The 18,117-nt window shown below is 38.4% G+C and overlaps 1 protein-coding gene across 1 annotated transcript; it reads right to left on the bottom strand.

The window, feature by feature from the left end:
• Positions 1–14,918: 14,918 nt before the first annotated feature.
• LOC113305589 lies at positions 14,919–17,482 on the bottom strand. The gene is made up of 3 exons (XM_026554610.1): positions 15,887–17,482; positions 15,438–15,749; positions 14,919–15,149 (listed from the first exon to the last, which is right to left on the bottom strand). Exons 1-3 carry the CDS (start codon positions 17,480–17,482, stop codon positions 14,919–14,921), a joined length of 2,139 nt encoding a protein of 712 aa, XP_026410395.1.
• Between the last annotated feature and the right edge of the window lie 635 nt (positions 17,483–18,117).

Here is an 18,117-nt window from a genome sequence, read left to right as displayed (position 1 = left end):
CTTAGATGATCTCACCCACAACTAAGAGTTGCTACGACCCAAAATCGCAGGCTTTGACAATAAATAAATCTGTCTCACACAGACAAGTCTATCAAAGGATCAATCTGTCTCCCACAGAAAAACCCTAAAGTTTATGTTCCTCCTTTTGATAATAATAAAGGTGAACAGGAACCAATTGATAATCCGGTCTTATATTCCCTAAGAACAGCCTAGATAAATCAATCACCTTACAACAATCTTAATAGTATGGTAGCGAAACAAGATGTTGCGGAATCACAAACAATGAGACGAAGATGTTTGTGACTATTTTTTATATCTTGCCCATATGAAAGATCAAACCTAAGCCAATCACTCTGATTGTATTCGTACGATAGAAGATGCAAGATCAGATCACACAACTACGATAAAAGTAGTATCGGTCTGGCTTCACAATCCCAATGAAGTCTTTAAGTCGTTAACCTGGTTTTAGAAGAAGAAAACCAAAGGTTAAAGGAGAAACGACTCTAGCACACAAACTAGTATCACACGTGAGGTGTGGGGTTTAGTTTTGCAGAGTTCCTCGATGTCCCCTTATATAGTATTCAAATTAGGGTTTCGCCTTGGTCACAAAGCAAACAATATCCACCGTTAGATGAAAACCTGATTTAGATTCAAGCTAATATTTCTCAACCGTTATATCGAAAACTTAGCTTGTTATACACAAATGAACTGCACACGCTTCTAGGTTTTTTAATCGTACCCAAACGTGTGCATTGTTGGTTCAACAATAGTTAACCAAAAGGTTAGCCATATGATCATTTCATACCAACCATATTCTTCTTCACCATATCTAGTTCAAATGACTCAAATTAACTAGTTAGAGAAATGTTCAATTGCAAGGAAATCTTATGTACTACACAAGACACAATTGAAGCAAATATGATTTGATTCACTCAAATCGGTTCATGAACTTTATAGCCACAGTTTGCAAATTGCATTCCTTAGTCTTTATAAGTTTAAGTTCAGAAATCATCTTCAGATATATAACCTTCTTAAGTTCGCACACTAGTTTCGCGGACTTAAGCAACCGGGCAGAGTTTACAAACTCCAGCAGAAAATCTCGGCAAAGACTTTCCGCCGGTTCGCGGACTGGTATTCACGCAACTAGTTTGTCAACTCCAGCAGAATTTCTCGGGATGAGAAGTTCGGCAGTTCGCGGACTGAGTTCGCGGACTTGGCAACAAGCCATTCTTCTGGTTTCTCTTGATCAACAAAGTTCGCAAACTTTGGTTCAAGGGATAAGACTTATGCACATATGTGTTTCCACAACAATACTTATGTCCATCATTGGTTATGTAATCTAAACTCTCATTCCAACCATTGAAACATTCTTAGAGGAAGTTATGTAGTTGCTACACCATTTCTCGTCAAAGCAATTTTCAATATGATTAAAACATTTCATGACTTTCATCACTAGGTAAAGATAAACATGGTCGAAGCGAAACGCTTACCAACACATATTTCGAGATATAGATAGGCGAGGTATACTCGGCTCGAAATACCAAATATATATAATCTAAGTCTATATATAGCATACGAATTTTTGTCTCAAGAAGTAGGAGATAGAGTAGATAGACTTTTGAGTGACAGATAAGTTCAAGTCTTCACATACCTTTTTGTCGAGAAGTTCCACCGGTTTCTTGAGTAGTTCTTCTTCTTGTATGATGAATCGACATGAAGTCCTTGAGCTCAACTACACTTTCTATCCTAGTCCGAGACTTAGCTACAGTAGACTAGAAATCAAGACTTATAGTTTTGATCACTAACATTGACAAACATGCTTGAGATAGCAACGCATGCGAGTTCTACCGAGCAATGCTCTAACAATCTCCCCCTTTGTCAATTTTAGTGACGAAACTATAAATACATATGTAATACAAAAAAAAAAAAGAAACTTTAGTAGCTCCTATTCCACATGTCCAATCTTCAACATTCCTCGAAATCTTTGTCACTTCCAAGTACTCCAATGATCCCAAAGGTTGTAAGTTTAGCATCACCATTGTTGAAGATCCGTAGCTATAACAACGAGAAAGCATCGGTCTCGATCATTGTTATACAGTGTCAAAGTCCAATTGTATCACAACTTCAACAATAATACTATGGTGATATGTATCACTCCCCTTTAGTCAATACTCCATCTCACATGGAAATCACTCCCCCTTACACAATGATTCGAAAACCATATTTATTTGTAGTGTGAACTACATATTAATTCTCCCATTTTTTGTCAATAAAATTGGCAAAGGTACAAGAACGGGATCATAATGAAATTTCTGAAAGAAACATTTCATAGCTAAAATAAAATACATGCCATCTAATTTAGATGCAATCATATAGCCGAAGCTAATAGCATTCATCAAGGAGTTTAAAGATATTTCACAAGGGAACAACAAGAGCGACCTTAATTTCAAAAGATAAGAAGGATTTTTATTGGACACCAAAAACCATGAGAATGATTTTCTATATCCAAAAACTCGATCAAATTAATCACAAGCAAACCCATGATTAATTTAATCGGAATGCGCAATCAAATTAAACACAAAAGTGATCAACTTAATTGATTATGCTCGACACAAGAGAACTTACGGAGCATATGACTAACATACCCATTAGAAAATGAATAGGATAGTCGTTCATATACTCAACATAAAAGGAATCTTACGGAGTAAGAAAATACTCAACTAGATTAATTACAAGAGAACCCATAATTAATCTAATTGGAATACACAACCAAACTAATTACAAAGTAATCAATTTAATTGTCATTTGTTTTGCTCGACATAAAAAGACTTATGGAGCAATAACTAAATAACCAAGCAAGATGATTAATTTAGTTCAAGAATGCTCAACATAAAGTACCTTATGGAACAACCAACAAAACTCATAAAAAATTAATCAACTTTGTTGTATCGTGCTCAACATAAGACACATTACGGAGCCTCACAGTATTACATAAAATATGGATCAGTGAAGATCAATATTGTGGAATACACAAGGATTCATTCTATCTTCCATCATTATTTGCATAAAGATTTTTAATAGACATAATCCTTGAACACAAAAGATTTTAACCTATCTTCCATCAAAGAATTGACAATATAGGCTTAACTTTTGTATATGTCAAACGTCCATTCATTCTTTTACCAGTACGTGAATACGGAACACGAACGACTTTACGTTTGACAAAATATGGGACAACGTAGTTCACGGACGTAAACACAAATATCCCATAACAAATTGCAATATAACAAATCATAAAGATTTAGTACTGCAAATCATCATCCTCCAAATATTTTTAGAATTTAAACCAATAAACCTAAAACAAAAACAAGAAGATGAAAATAATAGTTGTGTGTAGTCACAATCATTTCTATTCAAGCACTAGTTATCCTTCCAACTAAACCAAAAATTAGACATACTAGGCAACAATAATTAAACCTCAATTTTTAGTAACCAAAAAAACTAAGCCTTGTCAGCAACTAGAGATCGAACATGGACGAGTTCACCGGTTGCCTTCTTTAGTTCATCTTTCAGAAACACAAGATTTCTTGTTGCAATCCTGAGATGTTCTCGTACTAATTCAAAGTCTTGAAGAAGATTTCCTACCAGTTGTAAAGACATCTGAACCGGTAGGTTGTTTTCATGATCAACTGCATGAAAGCATGTTATGGAGACATCAATCAACTCACTAGTTTTGCCTTGCTCGACTTCAACAATCTTGTTGCTTCCAACCATTATGCACAGAAAATTCAATAGAATATTTTGACCTTATGAAACCCAATATTTATAAGGTATTCCAGAAACCCTAGGAACCATGGAGTTCGCATGGGTCTGGTACGTGTGCTTCCGGTCAAAATACATGTGACACCAAGGAAAATGGAGAAGCAAAGAAGTACAAGAGAGTGTTGTCAAGCGACATACACTTAGTGAAGGGATGAAGAAATATCTAGAGAAAAAAACTTTAAGCAACAACTTAATACACTCTCCTGCTAGCTTTCTCAAGATGAGCATCTTGAAAACAAAGAGCATCCTTCTTTGTTAAAAGAAGGATGCAACCTTATGCAGTTATGGTGTACTAAGATGAGCATCAATATTCACTTTTTCTTTTCCTTTATCAAGGATATTTAGAGAGACATTACTTGTCATAGCTGAAGAAGTTTTATCAAGAAAAGGGTTAGAAGTACCTGAGTCAACTGTTTTCCATGTTTTCTTGATGCTCCGTTTGAGTCTGTTTACACTGATTTTTAGATCTGAGACTCGATTGTTGATATGTAAGAAGTATGGAGCGGAAGTCTTGGATTTTCAGCTTTCTTCAGGGAGAGATGAGGAGCTCAACTTTTCTTTCTTTCTCCTATGCCTTTTTCTTCTTGCAGGGTCAGTCACCCTTTCGCCATTCTTCCTTCTTCTATTGTAGGAATTTTTTGTCTTGAACATACAATTAAGAAAGGACTTATCACAGTACATTCCTTGAGTGTTTAAAATTCCTTTTCCAACAATGTGTGAAACCGGTTTAATGACTTCTTTAGACATACAAGTAAGAATGTTATGAATCTTTTCAATCCTCAACCGATAACGACATCCGCAGTAATAGCAGTTAAAGGAATTATTTTTAACCGTTCTCTTTTGAGCAGGTTTAGAGGGAGAGAATTCTTGGTTTTGGGACCATTACAAGCTGCCAAAGGTTTTTCACATGGAGAATTATCACTAGCTTTAACAAAGTTGATCTTACTTGTTTTTGGAGCGTCTATTCCTTTATAGCCCAGATCACGTGTATCACGGTGTTCTTTATATGCTCCAATCATAGAAGATAATTTTGTAGATATAGAATTGAATCTACTCAGACTCACTTCCAGTGATTTTACTTTGTTAAGAGCAGCTCCAAGCTCAGTCTCCAAGGATTTTTCTTTGGCGAGAAGACTGCTCTCTTTGTCGCTAAAACGCTTTTGTTGAGAGTCATATTTTGCTTCAGTTTCTGCAAGTCTTTCTTTCAACACGAAGAGATTTCGAAAAAGATTATCACATTCAGATTTTTTTTTGCGTACATCTTCTTCCCATTCTTTAACGATAGATTGTAAGAGTTTATATCCACCATCATATCCTTTAAAGAGTTTTATCAACTTTCTGTTTTCTTGACAAAGAGGACCCAGGTATTTACTCAAGTAGGTTGTTGACTTCTTTTCTTTCAAGGCACGATCAAACAGCTTGATATATTGAGAAACTTCCTCATCAATACTTTGTCCTTCTTCTGAATCACTATCATCTAAAAGATCATCCAACTGTTCCTCAAGAGATTTTTTTCTATTCGAAAGCAGATCCAGTCAATGGACAAGTCTTTGAGTTTTTCTCAGAAGTTTCAACCCTTTGAGACTCACGTGAGTAGCTCTGAACTGGTGTTGCGTTATTAGAGATGTACTTATCGTTCATAGAGTCAGATCACTACAAACACATACTTGTAAGGTCTTAAATGTGTTTGCCTGATCTGATACCAATTGAAAAAGCGGGGTTCTAACAACACCACCCAATATTTCGCTTAGTAATCTGTATGGACAAACTGGAATATACTTTTAAGAGAATCAACAAGACTCAATCAATTAAAAGTATATCAACGAGTTTACATCTCTCTCTTGTTTTGATTTACTCGAGCTAATAGAAATCAGCGAGCCTTTATTCAAACACAAGGAATAACTTGGATGGTACCAAAGACCAATATCCAAAGATCAATCAATGACAATCAACAACCAAAGGTTTGATAACTCTAATTGATGATCTAATGCACAACCTGTATTATTTCAATTATAAAGATAAAACAATATAATGCGGAAACTGAAATAACACAGACACCAGAAATTTTGTTAACGAGGAAACCGCAAATGCAAAAAAAACCCGGGACCTAGTCCAGATTGAACACACACTGTATTAAGATGCTACATACACTAGCCTACTCCAATCTAACTTCAGACTGGACTGTAGTTGAACCCAAATCAGTCTCCCACTGATCCAAGGTACAGTTGTACTCCTTACGCCTATGATCCCAGCAGGATACTGCGCACTTGATTCCCTTAGCTGATCTCATCCACAACTAAGAGTTGCTACGACCCAAAATCGCAGGCTTTGACAATAAACAAATCTGTCTCACACAGACAAGTCTATCAAAGGATCAATCTGTCTCCCACAAAAAAAACCTAAAGTTTTTGTTCCGTCTTTTGATAATAATCAAGGTGAACAGGAACCAATTGATAATCCGGTCTTATATTCCCGAAGAATGGCCTAGATAAATCAATCACCTTACAACAATCTTAATCATATGGTATCGAAACAAGATGTTGCGGAATCAGAAACAATGAGACGAAGATGTTTGTGACTACTTTTTATATCTTGCCTATAGGAGATATCAAACTCAAGCCAATCAATCTGATTGTACTAGTACGATAGAAGATGCAAGATCAGATCACACAACTATGATAAAAGTAGTATCGGTCTGGCTTCACAATCCCAATGAAGTCTTTAAGTCGTTAACCTGGTTTTAGAAGAAGAAAACCAAAGGTTAAAGGAGAAGCGACTCTAGCATGCAAAATAGTATCACGCGTGAGGTGTGGGGATTAGTTTTGCAGAGTTGCTATATGTCCCCTTATATAGTATTTCAAATCAGGGTTTCGCCTTGGTCACAAAGCAAACAATATCCACCGTTAGATGAAAACCTGATTTAGATTCAAGTTAATATTTCTCAACCGTTAGATCGAAAACTTAGCTTGTTATACACAAATGAACTGCACGCTTCTAGGTTTGTTAACCGTACCCAAACGTGTGCATTGTTGGTTCAACAACAGTTAACCAAACGGTTAGCCATATGAGCATTTCATACCAACCATATTCTTCTTCACCATAACTAGTTCAAATGACTCAAATGAACTAGTTAGAGAGTTGTTCAATTGCAAGGAAATCTTATGTACTACACAAGACACAATTGAAGCAAAGATGATTTGATTCACTCAAATCGGTTTATGAACTTTATATCCACGGTTTGGAAATTGCATTCCTTAGTCTTTATAAGTTTAAGTTCAGAAATCATCTTTAGATATATAACCTTCTTAAGTTCGCACACTAGGTTCGCGGACTTAAGCAACCGGGAAGAGTTTACAAACTCCAGCAGAAAATCTCGGCAAAGACTTTTCGCCGGTTCGCGGACTGGTAGTCACGCAACTAGTTTGACAACTCCAGCAGAATTTCTCGGGATGAGAAGTTCGGCAGTTCGCGGACTTGGCAACAAGCCATTCTTCTGGTTTCTCTTGATCAACAAAGTTCGCAAACTTTGGTTCAAGGGATATGACTTATGCACATATGTGTTTCCACAACAATACTTATGTCCATCATTGGTTATGTAATCTAAACTCTCATTCCAACCATTGGAACATTCTTAGAGGATGTTATACAGTTGTTACACCATTTCTCGTCAAAGCAATTTTCAAAGTGATTGAAACATATCATGACTTTCGTCACTAGTTAAAGATAAACATGGTCGAAGCGAAACGCTTACCAACACATATTTCGAGATATAGATAGGCGAGGTATAATCGGCTCGAAATACCAAATGTGTATAATCTAAGTCTATATATAGCGTACGACTTTTTGTCTCAATAAGTAGGAGATAGAGTAGATAGACTTTTGAGTGACAGATAAGTTCAAGTCTTCACATACCTTTTTGTTGAGAAGTTCCACCGGTTCCTTGAGTAGTTCTTCTTCTTGTATGATGAATCTCCATGAAGTCCTTGAGCTCAACTACACTTTCTATCCTAGTCCGAGACTTAGCTATAGTAGACTAGAAATCAAGACTTATAATTTTTATCACTAACATTGACAAACATGCTTGAGATAGCAACGGATGCGAGTTCGAGCGAGCAATTCTCTAACAAGATATACTACAAACAAACCCTAGGACAAGTGTCTTTATCATTACACAATTTATTTATAATTAGTTACTTTCCTATTAAACAATCTTTTTTCGCAGGTTAATCAAGAAAGGAGGGCTGACAAATCAAACAAACGGAAAAGGGTCGAAGATGAGGATCCATTAGATGTTGACATGACTTTTATGGTGCTGCCAGAGATTCACAAGTTTAGTAACTTTTGCATTTCAATCTAGTGTTTGATTTTCTTCAAAAAACACGATATAGAATTTAATAGCTTTTGCAATTCAAATTTTAACATTTTTACCTAATTAAATTGTACGTGTACTATAATTTTATGCTAACCATAGAAGCACCTAAAAGAATTATTGGTGATGCGGCGAAGTAACTTGTGGATCTTAGCTCTTTTCATCACAGTACACGTGAAGAGCCGCTTCATAGCGGAGATAGTACGTACTAGGAAGAGAAGAAAAGGATAATAAACAATAGAGTACTGTACTCCTATAATAGACTAGGAAACTATTGAAAACATTACTATTCAATAACCACATCATTTATGTCTTTCTCCTCCACCACATATATCCTATTTTGGCTGCTTTTGACTCTTGATTGTCTTTATTGTTTGGCTAGCTTAGCTCTTGTTTTAGTTTCCTGTATCAGATAGTTGTGAGGGTATAGATCGAGAATAATTTAAGATAGATTGAAGTTGTTGCAGTGGAGCAAGAAGCAACATGGGATTTTAAAAATGGTTGCATAACCTATTATGCATCTACAAAAGTTGTTGCATAACTTGTTATGCAGTCAAGAAATTGTTGCATAACACATTATGCAGCAACTGTTTTGTTACTACCGAAACCAAAAAAAACAAAGACCGCATAACTTGTCATGCACCTACAATAATATCTGCATAACTTGTCATGCACCTCGTGAAAATGGATGCATAAAGTATTATGCAACCATTTTTTAGTAAGCACTGAAATAAAAAAATTGATGCATAACTTGATATGCATCCAAAAATATGGCTACATAACGCATTATGCATCAAATTTTTTTTGTAAGAACTGTAATTAACCCAAACAATGGATGCATAACTTGTTATGTAGTCGAGAAAATTATTGCATAATTCGTTATGCGTCTTTTGTTTTTTGTGATGTTTTTGAGGCATATATATCATTATAGTGGTTGCATAATTAAATTAGTAAATCATGAACCAAAATATGGTTGCATACGTTTTATGCATCTTTTTGTTGTGTCTGCATAATGTATTATGCATCTTTTTTGGTGGCTGCATAATGGTTATGTATCAAGTTTTCGAAAACTTTGCCTAAAATGATTATCACCTCCGATTTTTTCGTGAAAAACAAAAGTTTGATATTGTTGTTTGTACTTGTTGTGTAGCTCTCTTTAAAAGATTTCCAACGATATAAAATTTGTAAAATTCCAAGGCACGGTTTTTTAGATACGTTGTATTCTAATTTGCTTGTCAATTATACCCCTGAAAATTAGGATGCATGACCCGTTATGCAGACATTTCCCAAAATTTCTTATAGTTATGGGTGTCACTGAAATCCAAATTTTTTGTAAGCCTGACGATAATTTTTTTTTGGGCCTTAGTCTAATTTCCCGGAAAATAAAATTAACATTTAATCTCATAGTTACTGGGCTTTTAGACTATATAATCCAGCTCCCTCAAGCCTAATACTAAGAGGTCCAAAATTACCCAATCTCGAGCGAGTCGGTCCTTTCGTGAACGATTCAGTCCAAAATATTTTTTTGGGTTGACAATAGTGCCCATCAGATATGATTTCTTCCCACCTTTAGTTTTCATTTCTTCATTTCCGTCGTCGAGAGAGCGAAGAAATCCTACGAAAAAGAAAACCTAATCTCTGAAGTATGAAAATAGAATCTACAAACTTTAATATGAGAATCAAACAAATAGTTATTTTCGGTACATTTTCTTGAAGATTAACTCGCAATTGAGGTGAAAACCAATTTCAGCAAATTAATCCAGAATTTCATCATCAAAATCGATCTGAAAGATAAGGTTATCTCTTTTCAGCATTTTAATTCGATTAAGATCTATTAGATGATTAATTTCGAAATTGAATTTTAGAAAAAAGTCTTTTAGGTTTTCAAGAACCTTAACTCTAAGGTATGATTTGAAATCAGAGATACGATTTATAATTATCTGATTATCTTATCATTTTTTTATGTAAGTATTTTATTAAAAAATTCACAAAACCTTAAATATAGTATTACTATTGATTTTGATACATGCAATCATATATGTACATGTGGATCTAACCGATTTTGATACCTAAAGCAACTGATTTTGATGCCTAATGTTTTCTTCTACATGGTTGTGTGAGTTTTAATGCATTATGATTTATAGATGTCTATATTTTTCATTAAGTAATTTTCACTCGACATTAAATGTTCAAACATATTTTGCTCTTGTATTGTCTATGTATTGTTCCGAGCACAGTCAATTAATGTTGATAATATTCTTATGCACCGACGGGGGCTCTGGTGCTCCAGATATACAAATCTATTAGGCGATAGGCTTAGTAGAGCATGGTTGATTTCCGTTCCCTTGTAGATTTTGAGAATTACTTAATACTAGCCAATTGACATAACCTTCAATCCTTGTTGTGAGCTTTTATGTTGGTTTTACATTATAATAATAATAGTCAAAAAGATAAAATGATATGGTTGCTGTGAAAGCGTGCCTTTTCACATCATGTTAATGATTGTTTCCACTTAGATGGATTCTTTATACCCAACCTTTGTGCAAATCAATTATTTAAGTTTAGACTTTTAATGTAGTCGAAGTCTCATATACGCGTAGGTATTTTGATCAAATCTACGTAACATTTTAGGAATTTATGGATAGTTTTTGAAATGGATCAATGCTACCAATATGTGAGTATTACTTTCATGTGGATTCTTCTGGTTTTCTTAAGAAATAACTTTTGTGCATTTCAGGCAACAAGACAACAATCTTTTGGACTGCATATCCATGCATCCATTTTTGAAAAGGATTTATTTTAACGTATAACAATATGAATGTGGAAAAAAAAATCACTGGTAACAAGTCCGTTGTGCAAGTAAAAACTTTCTCATCCAGAAAGAGGTTATTGATTTACATTTTGATTGTTTGTGTCCTGTCATCATAATGTTCCTATTTAGCTGGTTCAATAAACAACTTCCTTTTTGTTGTTGAACTTGGGGACATACGTTGTTTCTATAGTGCATTTCAAATTTTTTTCCCTCATAGTAACTATACTAGGTTAGATAATTGTTGATGGTGGATTTTAGTCCAGGGCTAAAATTGCAAAACCCGTATTTAATGCACTGTCACCCTGCAAAGGGCAAAGCCATTTAAGAAGTGATAAGTGCAAAAAACCTCTTCGCTCGTTTGAAGCAATTCAATATGAATATATACATGAAATTCACTCAGAATGGTGCGTGCAACGGCAATCCCAAATATTCTGTGATATTAATTCTATGTTTTGTTAGCATTATCAATTAATGCATGATTTGCCTAGTATTTTCCGTGCTATGTTCTCAGCCGAACTCTCATCATTGACATGACATGACGATTAAGTGTTCACTCTCAGCAGAGTAGCACGAATCTCCCGAAGTGCCAGTATTAAAATTTGCATAAAAATACCCACACATGCTACATCACTCTCTGACAAAGAGAATCTCGTATCGACGCGCTTTTAATTAAAGACAGCTCGATCGAACATGTTTAATTTCCTTAAGGGAAATCTAGACTGTCCGTATCAGTCTCAGAAACGATCACGGCCACACAATTTAGCCGCACAATTCAACAAGCCTCGCCAAACCCTGGCAGGAATAGGCAACCATCATGATGACCATCGGCGGGCCCACTAATGCCCTGACCGATCGGACCTCACCTATACGCCTCCCAGCGCTGTCAAACGCCAACCCTAAGTAGGGTGGTCGCGCTGTTTGGGAAGAATCTCGAACGAGCATGGACTGTCCAAAATAGTCTTAAAAGCATCGTAGCCGTCCAACTTTTCCAGCTTGGTTGGACGGCTTGGATTACTCCACAGGTGATTAGGGAAGTGCTAGCGTGTACACTGGCGGCTCAGATTTCCCTGCACTCGATCGGTTTGCCCACGGCAAGGCCATAGGAAAATAAAACGTTTGCCCAAACGATGGCAGGCGTGATGCTTCTAAACCCTAATTTTGGGTCGCGGAAGTACACTAGCATCTTAAATCGATCACGACCGTCCAACTTTGCTCGCCTATTTGAATGGCTTAGATTGCGTGTTGGATCATCAGGAAGGTGTACGCAAGTCCACCGCCGGCCCAACTCCATCCGTGTTTGATCGACTTACCTGTGGAAGGTCAATGAAGCATCTAATTGCTCGATCGAACTAGACTGGTCGTGGCTGTCCAAAACCCTAATTCACGCTTTGCGGCAGTCGCAAATTGATCGTGTCCACTCATCTTCGTCGGCCGAATCGAGTGGCCTAGATCTAATTTTTGATGGACCGAGAGGTATAGGCATGCACGCTGGCAGCTTGTCTCCACGCATTCCCGATCTGTCCGTCCAAATTAGCACCTGGTGCTTGGATTCGATCGGCCAAAGTAGGGACGTTCGCACGTCCCTAAACCCTAAATTTTATCAACGGCGGCAAACATGTGCCGTAAACCATCTCGTCCGTCCAACTTGGTCGGACAACTTGGATTAAATATTAGGCGATCAGCGAGGAACCTCGATGATCATCGGCCGCCACTCTGTCATAGAGAGTAATCGTGCAACGCGCCCATTACGAGAACGTGTCAGGAAAGACGAAGGGTTAACAGTGGCGAGAGTAGTGGGGGAAGACGTGATCGTGTGACAATCACCACCTCTTACACAACCCCACTACTCCACTACTCAACCTTCTCCACTTCCTACGAGATAAGGATTTGTGCTCAAATGACTTGTATAAATAGGTTTTTCGACCTATTTCAAACAACGTACACAGAGAACCAAGTTGTTGTTAACACAGTATCCAGAAATCACCCAAAACTGATAGCTTACATTATGCAAGCCAGTTCGACATTCTGATACAAGTCATAAACAACCAACACCTTCATAATCTCAACACCTTCTTCGCTCCCCCCCTAAGATCAACCCCATTTCCTTCACTTGCGACCGAATTGAATCTGGAACGGCCATTTCTTGGTTTAGGCTAGAGTCTTACAGATTGATATCTCGAATCTAAAAGTACTCCCGTGCAGTGCATTTATTGAAGGTTTAAATTCGTTTCTCATTCACATACACCCTAATTTACCAAAACCAGCAGAAACAGTTTTCACCCATAAACAATTGGCGACCACAGTGGGAGGTTAATCTCTCGGTTGCGATAAGAAATTTAGATCTTCATTTCCATTTTCCTCAATTTAGAGCTGGTAGATCTTAGATCCAAAACTTAGTCATTTAAGCATATTCTATTTTAATCACTGATCCCAATTTTCATTCCATGATGTATCCTCACCAACCAGATTCTCCGAAATCCATAAATAACCCAAACTCCATGGAAAGTGTGGCCAGAATGCTAGAAGATGTCCTGGCAAACCAAGTCGGTATCGCTAGAAGGCAGAGCGAGACTTTTCGTCTTCTAAACGATGTAGCAGTTCGATTACAAGAAAATTAGGCAAACATTTACCCGAAGAGTACCACAAATGTCGAAGATAATGCAAAAAATGTTGAATCTTTATCTGAAGTCTGTGTTTTTACCGGCGAAGATGCAGAAAGAACGCATGGCCATACCAGGGACAAAGAAGAGGCGAGCAGCATGATCCGGCTAACGACGGAGGGCCAAAACAATTCCACATAGGAAAGGACTTATCAAGAGTGCCGCAGCATTTACCGGACAAGGGAAAGGATCCGGCTTATGAAACCTTGCTGGAAGATTTGTATCTCAAAACCCTTGCCGAAGTTCAGAAAGTTTTCCAATCCGCGGCGACTTTTCATCCAAGTAAAGAACTGCCTGAAGAAGGAGAAATCATCCAAGGGTCATATGAGTATAGGGGCTGGGAATACTCAACTCAGTCGCCTAATATTGATACTACCGCCAATGCGAGTCCCTCAAGAGTAGATGTGTTTCGACAAAGCCGCCCAGCTAAGCGAGCAGCGTATATGTTGACACGCGCTTGTGCCCCAACTCCATCCTAGAAGCGTGTTTCGTATCAAAGCCAACAAGAGATCTCACGACAACATCCGCTGACGCAAGAAAAACCAGACTCAAGATACCCGCGTTTCCCATTCTCAATGAAGAAAGTCTTGGAGTTGTTGGAAGTATGGGTGCGAGACGGAGAAGTTCAGCTGCCTCCTGTGTGGCGACAACCGATTGATAAAGAAATGATAAATCCGAGATATTTTCATGATCACAGGTTCCTTAACCACCCTACCAGTGAATGTAACGCCCTGAAGCGCATTTTCCAGAAGAAGCTTAATTCAGAAGAGTTACTTCCTTTCTCTGAAAGTTAGTGTGTGCAATTTTCTTGAAGTGAGTGCTCGGGAAGATCCAGTTTCATGCAAATGGAATTTCTAAGAACAAGTAAGTTCTATTAAACAATTTTACGTGAAAGATAGCTTTGGATCCTACTGGGGACATGATGTCCCACATTGATAAAGAGATCCAATAATGCAAATCACTTTAAACACCATGTTTATTTTCCTCTTTCATGCTTTCCTTTTCACACGATGTTTGCAATTTTGTATGACATGTACCATGTTGTTAGAGTGTTCACATTATGCTCAAAACCCGAATGCATATTTCTTTTAAAGACAATCTCCTTCCGAAAATCACTCACAAAATTATTCAGAATAAACCAATTCAAAATTCAATCACCTACTAGTTCAAAGCCCGAAAAATAAATTGTGAAAGGAGTTTCTCACATCACTCAAAACACCTAAAAGTAAAGTATAAGGAAGAAGACGTAAAGCATTCAAGGGAAGTCTTTCAGCAACAACTCATTCTTCTGGGAAATAACAGCTTTCATTTTCTGGAGGGAGGCCTGCTTCAGCTTCAACTCCTTAGACAATCTCTCGATATCTTCCTCCTGGAAAGCAATGTAGTCCATAGAGGATACTTCACTTATCTCGCCTTGCAACCTCTGGATTTCAGAAAATCCTTCACAGAACCAAGAGGCGTTAAACTCATACTTCACGAACACATCCTGATGGAACTCCCAGTTTGAAACTATCTCTTCAGAAACGGTATGCCAAGTCACGATGCTCATACCATAGATGGTGGATAAAGCTTCTTCAACACGATTGACTAATGCGAAGCGACTCTTAAGATTCTTGGAAGTGGCGATATGACCATGATTCTTCCATATTTTTGTGTATAACTCCTCATACTTAGCCGGCACGCTGAATCCTCCAACCAACACATGGTCTGTGAAAGGGGTGTCAAAAGGAGGGTCAAAAAGGACTCCAGCAGCAGCGGAATGCACAACCAATACCTTGTTAGTTGCGGAAGGCTCTTTAGAGGGAAGCACCTCTGCGACCATGGATGTAGCGCATACAGTGTTTCTTGCATCATCGACCCCTTCAAGCTCAAGGTTGGTCTCTGTCACGGTTGCGTCTTCTAGCTCGCCACAACGATTGGGCTCTTTTTTGTACTGGGAAACACTTCTTCTATCAATGTCGGACCTCGAACCTTCTTTGCCCTTAGCCTCATCTCCATCTTCAAGAGGTTCAGAATCGCCATATTTCTCCAAAAACGTATGGCGACTACGTGCTAATTTGGTGAAAGCATTTTCACCCCCGAGGCCCTGGTTTTAAAAAGAGAATGGTGTTCGATGTAAATATTCCAAGGTAACTAAAAGAGCATATTAAAAGAAGAAGTTTAAATACCTGCACATGGGAAGAATTGAAAACCACAGAAGCTGTCGTTCGAACGCTGCCCCGCCTGCCTTTTATGTGTCGTCTCCTTCTCCTGGGGACTGCAATCATCAGAAGCATCAGCCTTAGTTCGTTTTCCCGGAAGTGGTTTCAGCCGTTTGTGTTGCTTCAAAATCTCAGAGGAAGGCCTATCACGAGGAACCAGCAGCTCTTTTCTCCAGAAATCTTTATACTTATTAGTCGCAACTGGTTTTCTTCCTGAGAGCAAAAATGGAAGACTCTGCTTTGAAGGGAAAATGCTAGCATCAAGAACAGACGGTAAAAGATCACCTGAAGGCATTGGAGGACGACAAAACGGAATTCCCTGATCGAATCCCATCTGACGAGCGGCCCTGTCAATATTATAAGGAATTGCAATAAGAGATTCATCAAAAAAAGACGGAATGTAGCCTGGCATGCAACTTCGCATAAAAATAATCTCTTCAGGGCCCATATTCTTTCCATCGGTGTGCAACACAGTGTCAGAAACGACGGCAAAAGTCTTTGGCTGAACCACAAAAGAATGAACCGGTCCCCACGGGCGAAAATCTATGGCGTACATGTTGTCGAAGAAGTCGATAAGCCTCAACCCAGGTTTCGGACGTCTTTTTTGCCAACGGAGTATTCTCGAACCACCACACAAACTAGAAAATGAAGTTGCAGTGACAGGAGCGTAACCTTTGAAATGTTCCCATAAGAACGCTTGGAGGAAAGCGACGTGAATGTGCGACTCCACCTTCTTATATCCATTGGAAGCATACATGTCCGCTACTAGGGAATCAAGATGAAAGTACAACGACCCGAGGAACAATCTGCCTAAAGGGAGGACTACGCCTTGCGCTAACCTAATGGCAAACATGACAAGCTCGCGTCTTATGGTCTTTTTACCAGAGCCATCATCGAAGACGTCCCTAGACAGCCACAAGGACAGAAATGTAACAACGCTGAGTTCATCGTCCAACACTTGGCCCAGTTTCGGTTTTGTAGGAAACCATTCAGACACCCACCAAGTATAAAAACATTTCTCACCACATTCCTGCTGGTTATATCCTTCTGCCTTCCGGATGAGAGCGTCGATAGTTGTAGTTTCTGCAGTGGATAGTTCGTAATCAAAACTGCCTGTGATTGGAAGACTCAGAAGCACGGATACACTCTCCAAAGTAATAGTCATTTCTCCCCATCTACATAAATTTGTATGCGTAGAAGGACACCATCGAGAGGTGAAGGCGATCAATCCCGCGACGTATTTCCTAATGTGAAGTGTTGCAGACGCCATGACAGCTTCAACGATCTGCGCCTTGGCCAAATTGTTTCTGATACGCTCGTTACTCAACATGTGTCTCATCCATCCTTCATAAGAGCTCAGTGGAGTATGACAGACCTTGAAATTAACAAGGGAAGCCGGATATTCATTCTTCCGAAGAAAGAATCTCATCACACGTGCTGGAGAAGCCGACGGAGCAGCACCTTCGTTCTTCGAGCCTGTAAGCAGGGTTATCTTATGACCAGGATGAGTCGTAACATTCGAATAAGGCACGACAAAGAGCTCGTCATCTATGTTCGGCATGTCGTTGGATTTCTTAACACCTTTCGGTTTGGCGGTAGCGTTATCCCCAGGTGACATCTTAACAAGAGCTTCTTCGTTCAGTTCAAATAACTACAATGAAGCGCAATGGAAAAAGGGTAATTACTTTGTGCTAAGAGAAAAACCATGCATACAATCCAATAAGGATGCTAATGGATGACGGATAGAAAGAAGTCAAAAAAAAAAATTAGTCGCGGGATGTACGCCACGGCTGGATCGAGCAAAGTCATTGCATGCTCGATCCTATACTCGAATATCCCGTCGGCTTTGGGACGAGCATGTATAACTGGGCCAATATATGGAGGAGTCGTACAAAAGTCATGCACGAGACGAATTATCGTGGCAAGTTTAGATGGACGGACGAGCAGGCTTGCCATGGAAATTGTGTTGATTGCCGAAACCTGGACCAGGTTTTGCATCGACTACAACCTAAAGCTAGGTTTTTCATGCAAAGAGAAAAAGGAGTAAAAACAGTATGTCCATGTAGGGTTCATTGCTCGTTTTACTAGCGATCCTAGCAATGTTAACTACCCTGCTATTGATTTTACTGGTGGAGTTAATCACAATATGTCTCGCAAAGAAACTTCGTTTACAACGGGATGATTTTCTCAAGTTCAAGGAGGTTGTACCTAAGAGCTAGGTTTTACATCTACAAAAAAAAAAAAAAAAAAAAA

This window comes from Papaver somniferum, chromosome 8 (assembly GCF_003573695.1).
Source record: "Papaver somniferum cultivar HN1 chromosome 8, ASM357369v1, whole genome shotgun sequence".
In the NCBI taxonomy this organism is placed as follows: domain Eukaryota; kingdom Viridiplantae; phylum Streptophyta; class Magnoliopsida; order Ranunculales; family Papaveraceae; genus Papaver; species Papaver somniferum.
Note: the sequence above shows the minus strand (reverse complement) of the source record. Positions and strands in the feature narration are given on the sequence as shown.